Source organism: Corvus moneduloides, unplaced genomic scaffold (genome assembly GCF_009650955.1).
Source record: "Corvus moneduloides isolate bCorMon1 unplaced genomic scaffold, bCorMon1.pri scaffold_118_arrow_ctg1, whole genome shotgun sequence".
NCBI classification, from domain to species: Eukaryota; Metazoa; Chordata; class Aves; order Passeriformes; family Corvidae; genus Corvus; species Corvus moneduloides.
The window spans coordinates 16,738-39,102 of record NW_022436882.1 but is presented as its reverse complement, the minus strand read 5'-3'; the positions used below and the strand labels follow the sequence as shown (position 1 = coordinate 39,102).

The 22,365-nt window shown below is 59.7% G+C and overlaps 1 protein-coding gene, 2 long non-coding RNA genes and 1 pseudogene across 11 annotated transcripts in view; all 4 read right to left on the bottom strand.

Moving 5' to 3' along the window:
• Window positions 1–17,982, bottom strand: part of LOC116438803 (nascent polypeptide-associated complex subunit alpha, muscle-specific form-like) — a 29,404-nt gene extending 11,422 nt beyond the window's left edge. For 3 of the 9 annotated variants that reach the window (XM_032097810.1, XM_032097809.1, XM_032097808.1), the window contains exons 1-7: window positions 17,515–17,982; window positions 15,835–16,065; window positions 12,166–12,395; window positions 8,998–9,227; window positions 7,559–7,732; window positions 5,866–6,095; window positions 2,217–2,446 (exon numbers count right to left, since the gene is read on the bottom strand). In XM_032097810.1, coding sequence (XP_031953701.1) covers window positions 2,217–2,446; window positions 5,866–6,095; window positions 7,559–7,732; window positions 8,998–9,227; window positions 12,166–12,395; window positions 15,835–15,996 — 1,256 coding nt within the window. In that variant the 5' untranslated portion in view covers window positions 15,997–16,065; window positions 17,515–17,982. Of the gene's footprint in view, window positions 1–2,216; window positions 2,447–5,865; window positions 6,096–7,558; window positions 7,733–8,997; window positions 9,228–12,165; window positions 12,396–15,834; window positions 16,066–17,514 lie in introns of those variants that run through there. The other 6 variants (XM_032097805.1, XM_032097807.1, XR_004237929.1 and 3 more) reach the window with 5 other exon arrangements.
• Window positions 1–21,709, bottom strand: part of LOC116438805 — a 32,768-nt pseudogene extending 11,059 nt beyond the window's left edge.
• Window positions 4,504–5,345, bottom strand: LOC116438814. The gene is made up of 2 exons (XR_004237933.1): window positions 5,280–5,345; window positions 4,504–5,062 (listed from the first exon to the last, which is right to left on the bottom strand). It is a non-coding gene; the product is annotated as an uncharacterized LOC116438814 (long non-coding RNA).
• Window positions 12,725–15,827, bottom strand: LOC116438811. Its single transcript, XR_004237931.1, has 6 exons — window positions 15,605–15,827; window positions 15,446–15,478; window positions 15,400–15,410; window positions 15,249–15,294; window positions 13,892–15,031; window positions 12,725–12,755 (listed from the first exon to the last, which is right to left on the bottom strand). It is a non-coding gene; the product is annotated as an uncharacterized LOC116438811 (long non-coding RNA).
• Window positions 21,710–22,365: the final 656 nt, after the last annotated feature.

The window sequence follows — 22,365 nt, the reverse complement described above, 5'->3', positions numbered from 1 at the left end:
CTCCTTCAGGCACCCCAACCCCAAAAAAGGACCCGTTACAATCAATGGGGTGCCAAATAAAGAGTCTGGGGGGGCTGCCAGAAAGGGATCTATCATAGTCAACAGGGGCTGCAAAATAGTGACTTCAGGGGGCTGCCAAAGTGATTCAAATGGGGGCTGCCAGAAGGAGAGCTATTAAAGGCAATGCGGATGCCAAATAATAACCCCAAAAGGGATGCCAGAAATGGATCCAAACAAGGCAAACAGGCCTGCCAAGTACTGATCCCAAAAAAAAAGACCTGCCAGAAAGGGATCAATTCCAATCTATGGGCGCTGCCACATTGTAAGACACCAAAAACCACCCCAAACCCCCATAACCCCTCCTCCAAATCCTAAAATCGCCACTAACCCCCACACCCCCTTTAAGTCACCACCAAAAGGAACCCAGTTACACCTAAAAATCACCCCCAAAACCCCCTCAATCCCCACAGAAACACCCCCACAACCTCCCACGCCTCCCCCAAACCCCCTCCCCTAAACCCCCCGACCCGGGCGCCCGCCCAGCTCACCTCCGACGGCTCCGGCCGCACCCTCACGACGCTGCTGCTGCTGCTGCTGCTGCTGAGCCAGAAGCCCCCCGAGAGCGGGGGCGCACCCCCAGAGCCGCCCCGGACGTGCCCTACCCCGAGGCCCTGCTGCTCACCCGCCCCTTCCTGCCCGAGCCTGAAAACGACGGCGACCCCAAGCTTTGGGGCAACCCCCGAGGGATTTGGGCCGAGCTCCCCCTCCCCGCTCAGCTGCGGGGATGCTCCCGGCGCCGCGGCGGACACAGCGGCCGCCGACCCCAAGCTTCCCCTGCTGCTTTTCCTCTTCCTGCACCTCCTCTTCCTAATTCCACCTGCTTCTCCTCTTCTCTCCGGCCCTTCTCCCGCTCCTTCTTCTCAGGGGGGTCCCGGCGCCTTTTGGGCTTCGCTGGGTGCCGGGGTGGGGTTCAGCTGCCTCCCAAGGCCCCCCCAGAGCGGGGTGACACGGGGGGAACACACGGGGGTCCCCATTCCCGATCCATCCCCGGCTTCTGCCCCCACCCCCAAGTCCTTCCCCATCGCCCCCCAAGAAACGGCACCGGGCCGAACTGGGAAGCTTTATTGGGAACAGATAAGAACCAGAACAGGTAATAAAAATTCCTCCGACCCCCATCACCCCCCAGCTGCCACAATCTTCCTCCCTTTGCACTTTCTCTTTGCACCTTTCTCCCCTAGGCATGCACAGGCTCTCCTTGGCTGCAGTTTCAGCAGTTTCTCGACTGCTCTCAGCAAGCTTTGTTCATCATTTCTGTGACGTTTGTTCCCCGTTTCTTGCCAAGTTACATTCTGTGCCTTAAGCTTGTGGCCAATATTTGCTAACTTTTACCCTGTATCTTATACTCGCACAGGTACAATGACTTGAACCCTTTCAAGTGGCACGGGCACACCAGACCCAGCCTGGGCACACGGAGGGAATTTACTCCCAACCAAATCCCAGCAGCACAAGGAGAAGGCAAAGAAATCTCTCCACCACCTTCCCCCCACCCAGCTCTGGGGGCGCTGGGCACCCCTGAGGGGCCGTGGGCATCTGGGGGTGCTGGGGCTCCCCGCGTGGCCCTGACGTGGCTGGGGGGGCTCTGGGCTGGGGGGTGACGGTGGCACTGCGGACACGGGGGATGGGGGGATCCCTTTCACTGCTCCCATCCCGTGTTTTCCCAATCCCACGGCATTTTGCTGCCTTCCAGGCGCACGAAGCGGCGCTGAGTGCGGGTGCTGAGCACCCCGCAGCGCCCGGTGCCGCTGGAGCATTTCCTGTTCTCCGGGAACAGCGCCCAGACGCGGCACCGGCTGTTCCAGCTGCTGGGCCCGGGCGGGGCCTTCAGCACGCAGGGGTGAGACCCAAACCTGCCCCAAAAACCTGCCCCAAACCTCACCTAAACCTGCCCAAAAACCTGCCCCAAACCTCACCTAAACCTGCCCCAAACCTCCCCTAAACCTGTCCCAAAAACCTGCCCCAAACCTCACCCAAACCTGCCCCAAAAACGTGCCCCAAACCTCACCTAAACCTGCACCAAAAACCTGCCCCAAACCTCACCTAAACCTGCCCCAAACACCGGCCCCAAACCTCACCCAAAACTGCTCTAAACTGACCCAAAAGCTGCCCCAAAAACCAGCCCCAAACCGCACCCAGACTGCCCCAAACCTGCCCCGTACCTGCCCCAGGTGCTGTTCGCCACCGAGACCTTCGCCAAGGGGGTGAACATGCCGGCACGAACCGTCGGCTTCCACTGCATCGGCAACACGACGGGAACAGCTTCCGTGACCTCCTGCCCGGGGCGGGGCCGGGGGGGCTGTGGGGCAGCGTTCGGGGCCTTGGTGCCGTGTCCTCCATGTCCCAGTGGGGTGGGAAAGAGGCGAAAACGGGAGGGAAAAAGGGCGGGAAACTAGAGAAGAAAAACAGGGGAAATATGGTTGAGAAAGAGTGGGAATGTGAGGGGAAAAGCATTGGGGAAAATGGAGGGACTGGAGTTGGAAATGTGAGGGGAATAAAAGGGTGGGAAACGTGAGGGGAAAAAGGGCGGGAAACGTGAGGGGAAAAGGGCGGGAAACGTGAGGGGAAAAGGGCAGGAAACGTGAGGGGGGAAAAAGGGTGGGTAACGTGAGGGGAAAAAGGGGGGGAAATGTGAGGGGGAAAAAGGGCGGGAAACGTGAGGGGAAAAAGGGCGGGAAACGTGAGGGGGAAAAAGGGCGGGAAACGTGAGGGGAAAAGGGTGGGAAACGTGAGGGGGAAAAAGGGCGGGAAACTTGAGGGGAAAAGGGCAGGAAACGTGAGGGGAAAAAGGGCGGGAAACGTGAGGGGAAAAGGGTGGGAAACGTGAGGGGGAAAAGGGCGGGAAACGTGAGGGAAAAAAGGGGCAGGAAATGTGAGGGGAAAAAGGGGCGGGAAACGTGAGGGGAAAAAGGGCGGGAAACGTGAGGGGAAAAAGGGTGGGAAACCTGAGGGGAAAAAGGGCGGGAAACGTGAGCGGAAAAAGGTGCTCTGCACCCCGAGACACCACAACGCGCTGGGGCTGGTCCTGCACGTACCACAAACCTCCCCAAACACCCGCAAACACCCCAGCACACTGGGGCTGCTCCTTCAGGTACCCCAACCCCAAAAAAGGACCCGTTACAATCAATGGGGTGCCAAATAAAGAGTCTGGGGGGGCTGCCAGAAAGGGATCTATCATAGTCAACAGGGGCTGCAAAATAGTGACTTCAGGAGGCTGCCAAAGTGATTCAAATGGGGGCTGCCAGAAAGAGAGCTATTAAAGGCAATGCGGATGCCAAATAAGAACCCCAAAAGGGATGCCAGAAATGGATCCAAACAAGGCAAACAGGCCTGCCAAGTACTGATCCCAAAAAAAAAGACCTGCCAGAAAGGGATCAATTCCAATCTATGGGCGCTGCCACATTGTAAGACACCAAAAACCACCCCAAACCCCCATAACCCCTCCTCCAAATCCTAAAATCGCCACTAACCCCCACACCCCCTTTAAGTCACCACCAAAAGGAACCCAGTTACACCTAAAAATCACCCCCAAAACCCCCTCAATCCCCACAGAAACACCCCCACAACCTCCCACGCCTCCCCCAAACCCCCTCCCCTAAACCCCCCGACCCGGGGGCCCGCCCAGCTCACCTCCGAGGGCTCCGGCCGCACCCTCACGACGCTGCTGCTGCTGCTGCTGCTGCTGCTGCTGCTGAGCCAGAAGCCCCCCGAGAGCGGGGGTGCACCCGCAGAGCCGCCCCGGACGTGCCCTACCCCGAGGCCCTGCTGCTCACCCGCCCCTTCCTGCCCGAGCCTGAAAACGACGGCGACCCCAAGCTTTGGGGCAACCCCCGAGGGATTTGGGCCGAGCTCCCCCTCCCCGCTCACCTGCGGGATGCTCCCGGCGCCGCGGCGGACACGGCGGCCGCCGACCCCAAGCTTCCCCTGCTGCTTTTCCTCTTCCTGCACCTCCTCTTCCTAATTCCGCCTGCTTCTCCTCTTCTCTCCGGCCCTTCTCCCGCTCCTTCTTCTCAGGGGGGTCCCGGCGCCTTTTGGGCTTCGCTGGGTGCCGGGGTGGGGTTCAGCTGCCTCCCAAGGCCCCCCCAGAGCGGGGTGACACGGGGGGAACACACGGGGGTCCCCATTCCCGATCCATCCCCGGCTTCTGCCCCCACCCCCAAGTCCTTCCCCATCGCCCCCCAAGAAACGGCACCGGGCCGAACTGGGAAGCTTTATTAGGAACAGATAAGAACCAGAACAGGTAATAAAAATTCCTCCGACCCCCATCACCCCCCAGCTGCCACAATCTTCCTCCCTTTGCACTTTCTCTTTGCACCTTTCTCCCCTAGGCATGCACAGTCTCTCCTTGGCTGCTTCAGCAGTTTCTCGACTGCTCTCAGCAAGCTTTGTTCATCATTTCTGTGACGTTTGTTCCCCGTTTCTTGCCAAGTTACATTCTGTGCCTTAAGCTTGTGGCCAATATTTGCTAACTTTTACCCTGTATCTTATACTCGCACAGGTACAATGATTTGAACCCTTTCAAGTGGCACGGGCACACCAGACCCAGCCTGGGCACACGGAGGGAATTTATTCCCAACCAAATCCCAGCAGCACAAGGAGAAGGCAAAGAAATCTCTCCACCACCTTCCCCCCACCCAGCTCTGGGGGCGCTGGGCACCCCTGAGGGGCCGTGGGCATCTGGGGGTGCTGGGGCTCCCCGCGTGGCCCTGACGGTGGCTGGGGGGGCTCTGGGCTGGGGGGTGACGGTGGCACTGCGGACACGGGGGATGGGGGGATCCCTTTCACTGCTCCCATCCCGTGTTTTCCCAATCCCACGGCATTTTGCTGCCTTCCAGGCGCACGAAGCGGCGCTGAGTGCGGGTGCTGAGAACCCCGCAGCGCCCGGTGCCGCTGGAGCATTTCCTGTTCTCCGGGAACAGCGCCCAGACGCGGCACCGGCTGTTCCAGCTGCTGGGCCCGGGCGGGGCCTTCAGCACGCAGGGGTGAGACCCAAACCTGCCCCAAAAACCTGCCCCAAATCTCACCTAAACCTGCCCAATAACCTGTCCCAAACCTCACCTAAACCTGCCCCAAAAACCTGCCCCAAACCTCCCCTAAACCTGCCCCAAAAACGTGCCCCAAACCTCACCTGAACCTGCCCCAAACCTCACCCAAACCTGCCCCAAAAACCGGTCCCAAACCTCACCCAAACCTGCCCAAAAACCGGCCCCAAACCTCACCTAAACCTGCCCCAAACCTCACCTAAACCTGCCCCAAAAACCGGCCCCAAACCTCACCCAAAACTGCCCCAAAAACCTGCCCCAAACCTCCCCTAAACCTGCCCCAAAAACCTGCCCCAAACCTTACCTACACCTGCACAAAAAACGTGCACCAAACCTCACCCAAACCTGCCCAAAAAACCGGCCCCAAACCTCACCTAAACCTGCCCCAAACCTCACCTAAACCTGCCCCAAACCTCCCCTAAACCTGCCCCAAAAACCTGCCCCAAACCTCACCCAAAACTGCCCCAAAAACCTGCCCCAAACCTCACCTGAACCTGCCCCAAACCTCAACTAAACCTGCCCCAAAAACTGCCCGAAACCTCACCCAAAACTGCTCTAAACTGGCCCCAAACCTGCCCCAAAAACCAGCCCTAAAAACCTGCCCCAAACCTTACCTAAACCTGCCCCCCAAAACCGTCCCCAAACCTCACCTAAACCTGCCCCAAAAGCCTGCCCCAAACCTCACCCAAAACTGCTCTAAACTGACCCAAAAGCTGCCCCAAAAACCAGCCCCAAACCGCACCCAGACTGCCCCAAACCTGCCCCATACCTGCCCCAGGTGCTGTTCGCCACCGAGACCTTCGCCATGGGGGTGAACATGCCGGCACGAACCGTCGGCTTCCACTGCATCGGCAACACGACGGGAACAGCTTCCGTGACCTCCTGCCCGGGGCGGGGCCGGGGGGGCTGTGGGGCAGCGTTCGGGGCCATGGTGCCGTGTCCTCCATGTCCCAGTGGGGTGGGAAAGAGGCGAAAACGGGAGGGAAAAAGGGCGGGAAACTAGAGAAGAAAAACAGGGGAAATATGGTTGAGAAAGAGTGGGAATGTGAGGGGAAAAGCATTGGGGAAAATGGAGGGACTGGAGTTGGAAATGTGAGGGGAAAAAGGGCGGGAAACGTGAGGGGAAAAGGGCGGGAAACGTGAGGGGAAAAAGGGCCGGAAACGTGAGGGGAAAAGGGCAGGAAACGTGAGGGGGGAAAAAGGGCGGGAAACGTGAGGGGAAAAAGGGAGGGAAACGTGAGGGGGGAAAAGGGTGGGAAACGTGAGGGGGAAAAGGGCAGGAAACGTGAGAGGAAAAAAGGGCGGGAAATATGACGGGAAAAAGGGCGGGAAACGTGAGGGGAAAAGGGCAGGAAACGTGAGGGGGAAAAAAGGGCAGGAAACGTGAGGGGGAAAAAAGGGCGGGAAACGTGAGGGGAAAAAAGGGCAGGAAACGTGAGGGGAAAAGGGCGGGAAACGTGAGGGAAAAAAGGGGCAGGAAATGTGAGGGGAAAAAGGGGCGGGAAACGTGAGGGGAAAAAGGGCGGGAAACGTGAGGGGAAAAAGGGTGGGAAACCTGAGGGGAAAAAGGGCGGGAAACGTGAGGGGAAAAAGGTGCTCTGCACCCCGAGACACCACAACGCGCTGGGGCTGGTCCTGCACGTACCACAAACCTCCCCAAACAACCGCAAACACCCCAGCACACTGGGGCTGCTCCTTCAGGTACCCCAACCCCAAAAAAGGACCCATTACAATCAATGAGGTGCCAAATAAAGAGTCTGGGGGGGCTGCCAGAAAGGGATCTATCATAGTCAACAGGGGCTGCAAAATAGTGACTTCAGGAGGCTGCCAAAGTGATTCAAATGGGGGCTGCCAGAAGGAGAGCTATTAAAGGCAATGCGGATGCCAAATAATAACCCCAAAAGGGATGCCAGAAATGGATCCAAACAAGGCAAACAGGCCTGCCAAGTACTGATCCCAAAAAAAAAGACCTGCCAGAAAGGGATCAATTCCAATCTATGGGCGCTGCCACATTGTAAGACACCAAAAACCACCCCAAACCCCCATAACCCCTCCTCCAAATCCTAAAATCGCCACTAACCCCCACACCCCCTTTAAGTCACCACCAAAAGGAACCCAGTTACACCTAAAAATCACCCCAAAAAACCCCTCAATCCCCACAGAAACACCCCCACAACCTCCCGAGCCTCCCCCAAACACCCTCCCCTAAACCCCCCGACCCGGGCGCCCGCCCAGCTCACCTCCGAGGGCTCCGGCCGCACCCTCACGACGCTGCTGCTGCTGCTGCTGAGCCAGAAGCCCCCCGAGAGCGGGGGCGCACCCCCAGAGCCGCCCCGGACGTGCCCTACCCCGAGGCCCTGCTGCTCACCCGCCCCTTCCTGCCCGAGCCTGAAAACGACGGCGACCTCAAGCTTTGGGGCAACCCCCGAGGGATTTGGGCCGAGCTCCCCCTCCCCGCTCACCTGCGGGATGCTCCCGGCGCCGCGGCGGACACAGCGGCCGCCGACCCCAAGCTTCCCCTGCTGCTTTTCCTCTTCCTGCACCTCCTCTTCCTAATTCCACCTGCTTCTCCTCTTCTCTCCGGCCCTTCTCCCGCTCCTTCTTCTCAGGGGGGTCCCGGCGCCTTTTGGGCTTCGCTGGGTGCCGGGGTGGGGTTCAGCTGCCTCCCAAGGCCCCCCCAGAGCGGGGTGACACGGGGGGAACACACGGGGGTCCCCATTCCCGATCCATCCCCGGCTTCTGCCCCCACCCCCAAGTCCTTCCCCATCGCCCCCCAAGAAACGGCACCGGGCCGAACTGGGAAGCTTTATTGGGAACAGATAAGAACCAGAACAGGTAATAAAAATTCCTCCGACCCCCATCACCCCCCAGCTGCCACAATCTTCCTCCCTTTGCACTTTCTCTTTGCACCTTTCTCCCCTAGGCATGCACAGTCTCTCCTTGGCTGCAGTTTCAGCAGTTTCTCGACTGCTCTCAGCAAGCTTTGTTCATCATTTCTGTGACGTTTGTTCCCCGTTTCTTGCCAAGTTACATTCTGTGCCTTAAGCTTGTGGCCAATATTTGCTAACTTTTACCCTGTATCTTATACTCGCACAGGTACAATGACTTGAACCCTTTCAAGTGGCACGGGCACACCAGACCCAGCCTGGGCACACGGAGGGAATTTACTCCCAACCAAATCCCAGCAGCACAAGGAGAAGGCAAAGAAATCTCTCCACCACCTTCCCCCCACCCAGCTCTGGGGGCGCTGGGCACCCCTGAGGGGCCGTGGGCATCTGGGGGTGCTGGGGCTCCCCGCGTGGCCCTGACGTGGCTGGGGGGGCTCTGGGCTGGGGGGTGACGGTGGCACTGCGGACACGGGGGATGGGGGGATCCCTTTCACTGCTCCCATCCCGTGTTTTCCCAATCCCACGGCATTTTGCTGCCTTCCAGGCGCACGAAGCGGCGCTGAGTGCGGGTGCTGAGCACCCCGCAGCGCCCGGTGCCGCTGGAGCATTTCCTGTTCTCCGGGAACAGCGCCCGGACGCGGCACCGGCTGTTCCAGCTGCTGGGCCCGGGCGGGGCCTTCAGCACGCAGGGGTGAGACCCAAACCTGCCCCAAAAACCTGCCCCAAACCTCACCTAAACCTGCCCAAAAACCTGCCCCAAACCTCACCTAAACCTGCCCCAAACCTCCCCTAAACCTGTCCCAAAAACCTGCCCCAAACCTCACCCAAACCTGCCCCAAAAACGTGCCCCAAACCTCACCTAAACCTGCACCAAAAACCTGCCCCAAACCTCACCTAAACCTGCCCCAAACACCGACCCCAAACCTCACCCAAAACTGCTCTAAACTGACCCAAAAGCTGCCCCAAAAACCAGCCCCAAACCGCACCCAGACTGCCCCAAACCTGCCCCATACCTGCCCCAGGTGCTGTTCGCCACCGAGACCTTCGCCAAGGGGGTGAACATGCCGGCACGAACCGTCGGCTTCCACTGCATCGGCAACACGACGGGAACAGCTTCCGTGACCTCCTGCCCGGGGCGGGGCCGGGGGGGCTGTGGGGCAGCGTTCGGGGCCTTGGTGCCGTGTCCTCCATGTCCCAGTGGGGTGGGAAAGAGGCGAAAACGGGAGGGAAAAAGGGCGGGAAACTAGAGAAGAAAAACAGGGGAAATATGGTTGAGAAAGAGTGGGAATGTGAGGGGAAAAGCATTGGGGAAAATGGAGGGACTGGAGTTGGAAATGTGAGGGGAATAAAAGGGTGGGAAACGTGAGGGGAAAAAGGGCGGGAAACGTGAGGGGAAAAGGGCGGGAAACGTGAGGGGAAAAGGGCAGGAAACGTGAGGGGGGAAAAAGGGTGGGTAACGTGAGGGGAAAAAGGGGGGGAAATGTGAGGGGGAAAAAGGGCGGGAAACGTGAGGGGAAAAAGGGCGGGAAACGTGAGGGGGAAAAAGGGCGGGAAACGTGAGGGGAAAAGGGTGGGAAACGTGAGGGGGAAAAAGGGCGGGAAACTTGAGGGGAAAAGGGCAGGAAACGTGAGGGGAAAAAGGGCGGGAAACGTGAGGGGAAAAGGGTGGGAAACGTGAGGGGGAAAAGGGCGGGAAACGTGAGGGAAAAAAGGGGCAGGAAATGTGAGGGGAAAAAGGGGCGGGAAACGTGAGGGGAAAAAGGGCGGGAAACGTGAGGGGAAAAAGGGTGGGAAACCTGAGGGGAAAAAGGGCGGGAAACGTGAGCGGAAAAAGGTGCTCTGCACCCCGAGACACCACAATGCGCTGGGGCTGGTCCTGCACGAACCACAAACCTCCCCAAACACCCGCAAACACCCCAGCACACTGGGGCTGCTCCTTCAGGTACCCCAACCCCAAAAAAGGACCCGTTACAATCAATGGGGTGCCAAATAAAGAGTCTGGGGGGGCTGCCAGAAAGGGATCTATCATAGTCAACAGGGGCTGCAAAATAGTGACTTCAGGAGGCTGCCAAAGTGATTCAAATGGGGGCTGCCAGAAAGAGAGCTATTAAAGGCAATGCGGATGCCAAATAAGAACCCCAAAAGGGATGCCAGAAATGGATCCAAACAAGGTAAACAGGCCTGCCAAGTACTGATCCCAAAAAAAAAGACCTGCCAGAAAGGGATCAATTCCAATCTATGGGCGCTGCCACATTGTAAGACACCAAAAACCACCCCAAACCCCCATAACCCCTCCTCCAAATCCTAAAATCGCCACTAACCCCCACACCCCCTTTAAGTCACCACCAAAAGGAACCCAGTTACACCTAAAAATCACCCCCAAAACCCCCTCAATCCCCACAGAAACACCCCCACAACCTCCCACGCCTCCCCCAAACCCCCTCCCCTAAACCCCCCGACCCGGGGGCCCGCCCAGCTCACCTCCGAGGGCTCCGGCCGCACCCTCACGACGCTGCTGCTGCTGCTGCTGCTGCTGCTGCTGCTGCTGCTGCTGCTGCTGCTGCTGCTGAGCCAGAAGCCCCCCGAGAGCGGGGGTGCACCCGCAGAGCCGCCCCGGACGTGCCCTACCCCGAGGCCCTGCTGCTCACCCGCCCCTTCCTGCCCGAGCCTGAAAACGACGGCGACCCCAAGCTTTGGGGCAACCCCCGAGGGATTTGGGCCGAGCTCCCCCTCCCCGCTCACCTGCGGGATGCTCCCGGCGCCGCGGCGGACACGGCGGCCGCCGACCCCAAGCTTCCCCTGCTGCTTTTCCTCTTCCTGCACCTCCTCTTCCTAATTCCACCTGCTTCTCCTCTTCTCTCCGGCCCTTCTCCCGCTCCTTCTTCTCAGGGGGGTCCCGGCGCCTTTTGGGCTTCGCTGGGTGCCGGGGTGGGGTTCAGCTGCCTCCCAAGGCCCCCCCAGAGCGGGGTGACACGGGGGGAACACACGGGGGTCCCCATTCCCGATCCATCCCCGGCTTCTGCCCCCACCCCCAAGTCCTTCCCCATCGCCCCCCAAGAAACGGCACCGGGCCGAACTGGGAAGCTTTATTGGGAACAGATAAGAACCAGAACAGGTAATAAAAATTCCTCCGACCCCCATCACCCCCCAGCTGCCACAATCTTCCTCCCTTTGCACTTTCTCTTTGCACCTTTCTCCCCTAGGCATGCACAGTCTCTCCTTGGCTGCAGTTTCAGCAGTTTCTCGACTGCTCTCAGCAAGCTTTGTTCATCATTTCTGTGACGTTTGTTCCCCGTTTCTTGCCAAGTTACATTCTGTGCCTTAAGCTTGTGGCCAATATTTGCTAACTTTTACCCTGTATCTTATACTCGCACAGGTACAATGACTTGAACCCTTTCAAGTGGCACGGGCACACCAGACCCAGCCTGGGCACACGGAGGGAATTTACTCCCAACCAAATCCCAGCAGCACAAGGAGAAGGCAAAGAAATCTCTCCACCACCTTCCCCCCACCCAGCTCTGGGGGCGCTGGGCACCCCTGAGGGGCCGTGGGCATCTGGGGGTGCTGGGGCTCCCCGCGTGGCCCTGAGGTGGCTGGGGGGGCTCTGGGCTGGGGGGTGACGGTGGCACTGCGGACACGGGGGATGGGGGGATCCCTTTCACTGCTCCCATCCCGTGTTTTCCCAATCCCACGGCATTTTGCTGCCTTCCAGGCGCACGAAGCGGCGCTGAGTGCGGGTGCTGAGCACCCCGCAGCGCCCGGTGCCGCTGGAGCATTTCCTGTTCTCCGGGAACAGCGCCCAGACGCGGCACCGGCTGTTCCAGCTGCTGGGCCCGGGCGGGGCCTTCAGCACGCAGGGGTGAGACCCAAACCTGCCCCAAAAACCTGCCCCAAACCTCACCTAAACCTGCCCAAAAACCTGCCCCAAACCTCACCTAAACCTGCCCCAAACCTCCCCTAAACCTGTCCCAAAAACCTGCCCCAAACCTCACCCAAACCTGCCCCAAAAACGTGCCCCAAACCTCACCTAAACCTGCACCAAAAACCTGCCCCAAACCTCACCTAAACCTGCCCCAAACACCGGCCCCAAACCTCACCCAAAACTGCTCTAAACTGACCCAAAAGCTGCCCCAAAAACCAGCCCCAAACCGCACCCAGACTGCCCCAAACCTGCCCCGTACCTGCCCCAGGTGCTGTTCGCCACCGAGACCTTCGCCAAGGGGGTGAACATGCCGGCACGAACCGTCGGCTTCCACTGCATCGGCAACACGACGGGAACAGCTTCCGTGACCTCCTGCCCGGGGCGGGGCCGGGGGGGCTGTGGGGCAGCGTTCGGGGCCTTGGTGCCGTGTCCTCCATGTCCCAGTGGGGTGGGAAAGAGGCGAAAACGGGAGGGAAAAAGGGCGGGAAACTAGAGAAGAAAAACAGGGGAAATATGGTTGAGAAAGAGTGGGAATGTGAGGGGAAAAGCATTGGGGAAAATGGAGGGACTGGAGTTGGAAATGTGAGGGGAATAAAAGGGTGGGAAACGTGAGGGGAAAAAGGGCGGGAAACGTGAGGGGAAAAGGGCGGGAAACGTGAGGGGAAAAGGGCAGGAAACGTGAGGGGGGAAAAAGGGTGGGTAACGTGAGGGGAAAAAGGGGGGGAAATGTGAGGGGGAAAAAGGGCGGGAAACGTGAGGGGAAAAAGGGCGGGAAACGTGAGGGGGAAAAAGGGCGGGAAACGTGAGGGGAAAAGGGTGGGAAACGTGAGGGGGAAAAAGGGCGGGAAACTTGAGGGGAAAAGGGCAGGAAACGTGAGGGGAAAAAGGGCGGGAAACGTGAGGGGAAAAGGGTGGGAAACGTGAGGGGGAAAAGGGCGGGAAACGTGAGGGAAAAAAGGGGCAGGAAATGTGAGGGGAAAAAGGGGCGGGAAACGTGAGGGGAAAAAGGGCGGGAAACGTGAGGGGAAAAAGGGTGGGAAACCTGAGGGGAAAAAGGGCGGGAAACGTGAGGGGAAAAAGGTGCTCTGCACCCCAAGACACCACAACGCGCTGGGGCTGGTCCTGCACGTACCACAAACCTCCCCAAACACCCGCAAACACCCCAGCACACTGGGGCTGCTCCTTCAGGTACCCCAACCCCAAAAAAGGACCCGTTACAATCAATGGGGTGCCAAATAAAGAGTCTGGGGGGGCTGCCAGAAAGGGATCTATCATAGTCAACAGGGGCTGCAAAATAGTGACTTCAGGAGGCTGCCAAAGTGATTCAAATGGGGGCTGCCAGAAAGAGAGCTATTAAAGGCAATGCGGATGCCAAATAAGAACCCCAAAAGGGATGCCAGAAATGGATCCAAACAAGGTAAACAGGCCTGCCAAGTACTGATCCCAAAAAAAAAGACCTGCCAGAAAGGGATCAATTCCAATCTATGGGCGCTGCCACATTGTAAGACACCAAAAACCACCCCAAACCCCCATAACCCCTCCTCCAAATCCTAAAATCGCCACTAACCCCCACACCCCCTTTAAGTCACCACCAAAAGGAACCCAGTTACACCTAAAAATCACCCCCAAAACCCCCTCAATCCCCACAGAAACACCCCCACAACCTCCCACGCCTCCCCCAAACCCCCTCCCCTAAACCCCCCGACCCGGGGGCCCGCCCAGCTCACCTCCGAGGGCTCCGGCCGCACCCTCACGACGCTGCTGCTGCTGCTGCTGCTGCTGCTGCTGCTGCTGCTGCTGCTGCTGCTGCTGAGCCAGAAGCCCCCCGAGAGCGGGGGTGCACCCGCAGAGCCGCCCCGGACGTGCCCTACCCCGAGGCCCTGCTGCTCACCCGCCCCTTCCTGCCCGAGCCTGAAAACGACGGCGACCCCAAGCTTTGGGGCAACCCCCGAGGGATTTGGGCCGAGCTCCCCCTCCCCGCTCACCTGCGGGATGCTCCCGGCGCCGCGGCGGACACAGCGGCCGCCGACCCCAAGCTTCCCCTGCTGCTTTTCCTCTTCCTGCACCTCCTCTTCCTAATTCCGCCTGCTTCTCCTCTTCTCTCCGGCCCTTCTCCCGCTCCTTCTTCTCAGGGGGGTCCCGGCGCCTTTTGGGCTTCGCTGGGTGCCGGGGTGGGGTTCAGCTGCCTCCCAAGGCCCCCCCAGAGCGGGGTGACACGGGGGGAACACACGGGGGTCCCCATTCCCGATCCATCCCCGGCTTCTGCCCCCACCCCCAAGTCCTTCCCCATCGCCCCCCAAGAAACGGCACCGGGCCGAACTGGGAAGCTTTATTAGGAACAGATAAGAACCAGAACAGGTAATAAAAATTCCTCCGACCCCCATCACCCCCCAGCTGCCACAATCTTCCTCCCTTTGCACTTTCTCTTTGCACCTTTCTCCCCTAGGCATGCACAGTCTCTCCTTGGCTGCTTCAGCAGTTTCTCGACTGCTCTCAGCAAGCTTTGTTCATCATTTCTGTGACGTTTGTTCCCCGTTTCTTGCCAAGTTACATTCTGTGCCTTAAGCTTGTGGCCAATATTTGCTAACTTTTACCCTGTATCTTATACTCGCACAGGTACAATGATTTGAACCCTTTCAAGTGGCACGGGCACACCAGACCCAGCCTGGGCACACGGAGGGAATTTATTCCCAACCAAATCCCAGCAGCACAAGGAGAAGGCAAAGAAATCTCTCCACCACCTTCCCCCCACCCAGCTCTGGGGGCGCTGGGCACCCCTGAGGGGCCGTGGGCATCTGGGGGTGCTGGGGCTCCCCGCGTGGCCCTGACGTGGCTGGGGGGGCTCTGGGCTGGGGGGTGACGGTGGCACTGCGGACACGGGGGATGGGGGGATCCCTTTCACTGCTCCCATCCCGTGTTTTCCCAATCCCACGGGATTTTGCTGCCTTCCAGGCGCACGAAGCGGCGCTGAGTGCGGGTGCTGAGAACCCCGCAGCGCCCGGTGCCGCTGGAGCATTTCCTGTTCTCCGGGAACAGCGCCCAGACGCGGCACCGGCTGTTCCAGCTGCTGGGCCCGGGCGGGGCCTTCAGCACGCAGGGGTGAGACCCAAACCTGCCCCAAAAACCTGCCCCAAATCTCACCTAAACCTGCCCAATAACCTGTCCCAAACCTCACCTAAACCTGCCCCAAAAACCTGCCCCAAACCTCCCCTAAACCTGCCCCAAAAACGTGCCCCAAACCTCACCTGAACCTGCCCCAAACCTCACCCAAACCTGCCCCAAAAACCGGTCCCAAACCTCACCCAAACCTGCCCAAAAACCGGCCCCAAACCTCACCTAAACCTGCCCCAAACCTCACCTAAACCTGCCCCAAAAACCGGCCCCAAACCTCACCCAAAACTGCCCCAAAAACCTGCCCCAAACCTCCCCTAAACCTGCCCCAAAAACCTGCCCCAAACCTTACCTACACCTGCACAAAAAACGTGCACCAAACCTCACCCAAACCTGCCCAAAAAACCGGCCCCAAACCTCACCTAAACCTGCCCCAAACCTCACCTAAACCTGCCCCAAACCTCCCCTAAACCTGCCCCAAAAACCTGCCCCAAACCTCACCCAAAACTGCCCCAAAAACCTGCCCCAAACCTCACCTGAACCTGCCCCAAACCTCAACTAAACCTGCCCCAAAAACTGCCCGAAACCTCACCCAAAACTGCTCTAAACTGGCCCCAAACCTGCCCCAAAAACCAGCCCTAAAAACCTGCCCCAAACCTTACCTAAACCTGCCCCCCAAAACCGTCCCCAAACCTCACCTAAACCTGCCCCAAAAGCCTGCCCCAAACCTCACCCAAAACTGCTCTAAACTGACCCAAAAGCTGCCCCAAAAACCAGCCCCAAACCGCACCCAGACTGCCCCAAACCTGCCCCATACCTGCCCCAGGTGCTGTTCGCCACCGAGACCTTCGCCAAGGGGGGTGAACATGCCGGCACGAACCGTCGGCTTCCACTGCATCGGCAACACGACGGGAACAGCTTCCGTGACCTCCTGCCCGGGGCGGGGCCGGGGGGGCTGTGGGGCAGCGTTCGGGGCCATGGTGCCGTGTCCTCCATGTCCCAGTGGGGTGGGAAAGAGGCGAAAACGGGAGGGAAAAAGGGCAGGAAACTAGAGAAGAAAAACAGGGGAAATATGGTTGAGAAAGAGTGGGAATGTGAGGGGAAAAGCATTGGGGAAAATGGAGGGACTGGAGTTGGAAATGTGAGGGGAAAAGGGCGGGAAACGTGAGGGGAAAAAGGGCCGGAAACGTGAGGGGAAAAGGGCAGGAAACGTGAGGGGGGAAAAAGGGCGGGAAACGTGAGGGGAAAAAGGGAGGGAAATGTGAGGGGGGAAAAGGGTGGGAAACGTGAGGGGGAAAAGGGCAGGAAACGTGAGAGGAAAAAAGGGCGGGAAATATGAGGGGAAAAAGGGCGGGAAACGTGAGGGGAAAAGGGCAGGAAACGTGAGGGGGAAAAAAGGGCAGGAAACGTGAGGGGGAAAAAAGGGCGGGAAACGTGAGGGGAAAAAAGGGCGGGAAACGTGAGGGGAAAAGGGCGGGAAACGTGAGGGAAAAAAGGGGCAGGAAATGTGAGGGGAAAAAGGGGCGGGAAACGTGAGGGGAAAAAGGGCGGGAAACGTGAGGGGAAAAAGGGTGGGAAACCTGAGGGGAAAAAGGGCGGGAAACGTGAGCGGAAAAAGGTGCTCTGCACCCCGAGACACCACAACGCGCTGGGGCTGGTCCTGCACGTACCACAAACCTCCCCAAACACCCGCAAACACCCCAGCACACTGGGGCTGCTCCTTCAGGTACCCCAACCCCAAAAAAGGACCCGTTACAATCAATGGGGTGCCAAATAAAGAGTCTGGGGGGGCTGCCAGAAAGGGATCTATCATAGTCAACGGGGGCTGCAAAATAGTGACTTCAGGGGGCTGCCAAAGTGATTCAAATGGGAGCTGCCAGAAGGAGAGCTATTAAAGGCAATGCGGATGCCAAATAAGAACCCCAAAAGGGATGCCAGAAATGGATCCAAACAAGGTAAACAGGCCTGCCAAGTACTGATCCCAAAAAAAAAGACCTGCCAGAAAGGGATCAATTCCAATCTATGGGCGCTGCCACATTGTAAGACACCAAAAACCACCCCAAACCCCCATAACCCCTCCTCCAAATCCTAAAATCGCCACTAACCCCCACACCCCCTTTAAGTCACCACCAAAATAACCCAGTTACACCTAAAAATCACCCCGCAAACCCCTCAATCCCCACAGAAACACGCCCACAACCTCGCACGCCTCCCCCAAACCCCCTCCCCTAAACCCCCCGACCCGGGGGCCCGCCCAGCTCACCTCCGAGGGCTCCGGCCGCACCCTCACGACGCTGCTGCTGCTGCTGCTGCTGCTGCTGCTGAGCCAGAAGCCCCCCGAGAGCGGGGGCGCACCCCCAGAGCCGCCCCGGACGTGCCCTACCCCGAGGCCCTGCTGCTCACCCGCCCCTTCCTGCCCGAGCCTGAAAACGACGGCGACCCCAAGCTTTGGGGCAACCCCCGAGGGATTTGGGCCGAGCTCCCCCTCCCCGCTCACCTGCGGGATGCTCCCGGCGCCGCGGCGGACACAGCGGCCGCCGACCCCAAGCTTCCCCTGCTGCTTTTCCTCTTCCTGCACCTCCTCTTCCTAATTCCACCTGCTTCTCCTCTTCTCTCCGGCCCTTCTCCCGCTCCTTCTTCTCAGGGGGGTCCCGGCGCCTTTTGGGCTTCGCTGGGTGCCGGGGTGGGGTTCAGCTGCCTCCCAAGGCCCCCCCAGAGCGGGGTGACACGGGGGGAACACACGGGGGTCCCCATTCCCGATCCATCCCCGGCTTCTGCCCCTGCCAATCGCGGTCGCCCCCAAGTCCTTCCCCACTGCCCAACAAGAAACGGCACCGGGCCGAACTGGGAAGCTTTATTGGGAACAGATAAGAACCAGAACAGGTAACAAAAATTCCTCCCGACCCCCATCACCCCCCAGCTGCCACAATCTTCCTCCCTTTGCACTTCCTCTTTGCACCTTTCTCCCCTAGGCATGCACAGGCTCTCCTTGACTGCTTCAGTATCTTATACTTGCACGGGTACAATGATTTGAACCCTTTAATCTGGCACGGGCATACCAGACCCAGCCTGGGCACACGGAGGGAATTTATTCCCAACCAAATCCCAGCAGCACAAGGAGAAGGCAAAGAAATCTCTCCAACACCTTCCCCCCACCCAGCGCGGATCACCCGGAACGGGGGTCACCAGGGCTCTGCCCCACAGGGGTCACTGGGGATCATCCAGCGCCGACCCTCCCACGGGGGATGGAGCTGGAGCAGCGCACGAAGCTCTTCCCGCACTCGGGGCACTCGCGGGGCTGCCCTTACCGATGGCTCTGGTGGTGTCGGGCCAAATGAGAGATCTGTGAGAAGCTCTTCCCGCAATCGGGACACTCGTAGGGCCTCTCCCCGGTGTGGAGGCACCGGTGCCTGCTGAGGCTGGAGCTGTGCTTGAAGCTCTTCCTGCAGTCGGGGCAGCGGAAGGGCCTCTCATCCGTGTGAACGCGCCCATGTTTGAGGAGGAGGGAGCTGCTCTGAAACCTCTTCCCACACTCCCCACACTCGTAGGGCCTCTCCCCAGTGTGGATCCTCTGGTGTGCCCTCAGGTCGGAGCTCCGGCTGAAGCCCTTCCCACACTCCTCACACTTGTAGCGCCGTTACCCGGTGTGGATCCTCCGGTGTTTAATCAGCTGGCATTTGTAGCTGAAGCCTTTCCCACATTCCCAGCAGTTGTGGGGCCATTCCCCAGTGTGAGTGCTCTGGTGTCCCAGCAGCTTGGAGCTGTCTCTGAAGCCCATCCCACATTCCAAGCACTTGTAGGGCTTTTCCCCAGTGTGGATCCTCTGGTGGGTGACCCAGTTAGAACTCAGTCTGAAGCTCTTCCCACACTCGCTGCACTTGTAGGGCTTTTCCCCAGTGTGGATCCTCTGATGTTCCCTCAGGTGAGCGCCGGTCCTGAAGCTCTTCCCACATTCCCCACACTTGTAGGGCCGTTCCCCAGTGTGGATCCTCTGGTGTATCCTCAGGCGGGTGCTCCGGCCGAAGGACATCCCACACTCCCCACACTCATAGGGCTTTTCCCCACTGTGGATCCTCTGGTGCCTGAGCAGCTTGGAGCTGATTCCGAAGCTCTTCCCACACTCCCCACACTCGTAGGGCCTCTCTCCGGTGTGGATCCTCTGGTGTTCAGTCAGGCTGGAGCTGTAGCGGAAGCTCTTCCCACACTCCCCACACTCGTAGGGCTTCTCTCCAGTGTGGATCCTCTGGTGTTCAGTCAGGCTGGAGCTGTAGCTGAAGCTCTTCCCACATTCCCCACACTCGTAGGGCCTCTCTCCAGTGTGGATCCTCTGGTGGCTGACCAGGGAGGAGCTGTCTCTGAAGCTCTTCCCACATTCCCCACACTCGTAGGGCCTCTCTCCGGTGTGGATCCTCTGGTGGATGACCAGGTTGGAGCTGGAGCTGAAGCTCTTCCCACACTCCCCACACTTGTAGGGCTTTTCCCCAGTGTGCATCCTCTGATGCTGGCTCAGCTGGGAGTTATTTCCGAACCTCTTCCCACACTCCAAGCACTTGTGGGGCCAGTCTTCGGTGTGGATCCTCTGGTGTTTCCTCAGCTTGCAGATCCACCTGAAGCCCTTCCCACACTCCAAGCACTTGTGGGGCTGCTCCCCGCCCTGAGCCTTCTCCCCCACCTCTGAGCTCTGCCTGGATCTCCGGACGCCTTCCTGGCCCAGGGGGGCTCTTTCCTCCTTGGATCTCTCTGGGCTGCGTTTGCAGCCCCTCCTCGGGGGGGATCTCTGGGGCTTTTCCTCCTCCTCCATCCGGCCACGCCTTGGGAATGACAAATCCTGGGCTGGGGGGAAAAACAAGGGCTGAGTGCCTTGGGCTGCGGGTTCCTCCTGACCAGGTCCATCTCTGGGAGTCTCCGGGGCTTTTATGTCCATAAAAACCCCAAACCACCACGATTCAGCCCAAAAACCCTCCCACCAGTTGCCCCTCTCTGATCTCTCCACTTTGGGGTCCTGGGACTCTCCTTTCCCTGGCCTCATCGGGGTCCCACGGCTCCTGGGCTTCCCCCTCTCCGCGGTCCCGCTCAGGGATGATCCGGGGGGGTTTTGGGGCTCCCAGGGGTCCCGGGCTTCCAGCAATCCCAGGGGTCCTCCCTTATCCAGGATCTCCCCCTCTCCGGGCTGCCAGGGGTCCCCCAGCTCCGGGATCGCCCCTCTCCCCTCACCCCATCCCGGGGCTCCCGGCGTTCCCCCCCACCGCTCTCCTGGGGGACCCCAAGACCGATGTCCCCCTCCCACCCAGGCACCAGCACGGAGCCCCCAAAATATCCCCCAAAGCGCCATTTGCGGCTCAGCTTTGGGGTCCCAAAGGATCCAAACATCGCCCCCGTGCCAAAATGAAACCCTGCCAGGGACCCACAAAGAGATTTGGGGCTCCATTCTGGAAGCTGCGAGCTCCAAACATCCCCCAAAGGAAAACGCTGCTCAGGGACCCCCCGAGGGATTTGGGGTGAGCTTCTGAGGGAAAAAAGGGCGGGAAACGTGAGGGGGAAAAAAGGGCAGGAAACGTGAGGGGAAAAAGGGTGCGAAATGTGAGGGGAAAAAAGGGCTTGAAACGTGAGGGGCAAAAAGGGCGGGAAACGTGAGGGGGAGAAAAGGGCGGGAAACGTGAGGGGAAAAAGGGCGGGAAACGTGAGGGGAAAAAGGTGCTCTGCACCCCAAGACACCACAACGCGCTGGGGCTGGTCCTGCACGAACCACAAACCTCCCCAAACACCCGCAAACACCCCAGCACACTGGGGCTGCTCCTTCAGGTACCCCAACCCCAAAAAAGGACCCGTTACAATCAATGGGGTGCCAAATAAAGAGTCTGGGGGGGCTGCCAGAAAGGGATCTATCATAGTCAACGGGGGCTGCAAAATAGTGACTTCAGGGGGCTGCCAAAGTGATTCAAATGGGGGCTGCCAGAAGGAGAGCTATTAAAGGCAATGCGGATGCCAAATAATAACTCCAAAAGGGATGCCAGAAATTGATCCAAACAAGGCAAACAGGCCTGCCAAGTACTGATCCACACAAAAAAAAAGACCGGCCAGAAAGGGATCAATTCCAATCTATGGGCACTGCCACATTGTCAGACACCAAAAACCACCCCAAACCCCCATAAGCCCTCCTCCAACCACTAAAATCGCCACTAACCCCCACACCCCCTTTAAGTCACCACCAAAAGGAACCCAGTTACACCTAAAAATCCCACCCCAAAAAACCCTCAATCCCCACAGAAACACCCCCAGAACCTCCCACGCCTCCCCCAAACACCCTCCCCTAAACCCCCCGACACGGGCGCCCGCCCAGCTCACCTCCGAGGGCTCCGGCCGCACCCTCACGACGCTGCTGCTGCTGCTGAGCCAGAAGCCCCCCGAGAGCGGGGGCGCACCCCCAGAGCCGCCCCGGACGTGCCCTACCCCGAGGCCCTGCTGCTCACCCGCCCCTTCCTGCCCGAGCCTGAAAACGACGGCGACCCCAAGCTTTGGGGCAACCCCCGAGGGATTTGGGCCGAGCTCCCCCTCCCCGCTCACCTGCGGGATGCTCCCGGCGCCGCGGCGGACACAGCGGCCGCCGACCCCAAGCTTCCCCTGCTGCTTTTCCTCTTCCTGCTCCTCCTCTTCCTCTCTCGCTCCTCTTCCTCCCGCTCCTCCTCCCCCGCCTCCGCCTCCAGCCCGGCTCCTCCCGCTCCTCCTCCTTCCTAATCCCGCCTGCTTCTCCCCTTCTCTCCGCCCTTCTCCCGCTCCTTCCTCACCCCCCCTCCTCCTTCTCCTTCTCCTCCTCCATCCCTTCTCCTGCTCCCCCCGGGCCCAGCGCCCGCCGTTGGCCCCCCCTTTTCCCGACGCCGCCGCACCCCGCGGGAGGAGCCGGGATGGAGCCGGCCCAGGCCGGGCTGGGGCAGCGCTGGGCTCTGGGCGCCCCCCACGCGCCCCCTCCCCAAATTCCCCTGGCGGCTCAGGGGGGTCCCGGCGCCTTTTGGGCTTCGCTGGGTGCCGGGGTGGGGTTCAGCTGCCTCCCAAGGCCCCCCCAGAGCGGGGTGACACGGGGGGGACACACGGGGGTCCCCATTCCCGATCCATCCCCGGCTTCTGCCCCCGACAATCGCGGTCGCCCCCAAGTCCTTCCCCACTGCCCAACAAGAAACGGCACCGGGCCGAACTGGGAAGCTTTATTGGGAACAGATAAGAACCAGAACAGGTAACAAAAATTCCTCCCGACCCCCATCACCCCCCAGCTGCCAAATCTTCCTCCCTTTGCACTTTCTCTTTGCACCTTTCTCCCCTAGGCATGCACAGGCTCTCCTTGACTGCTTCAGTA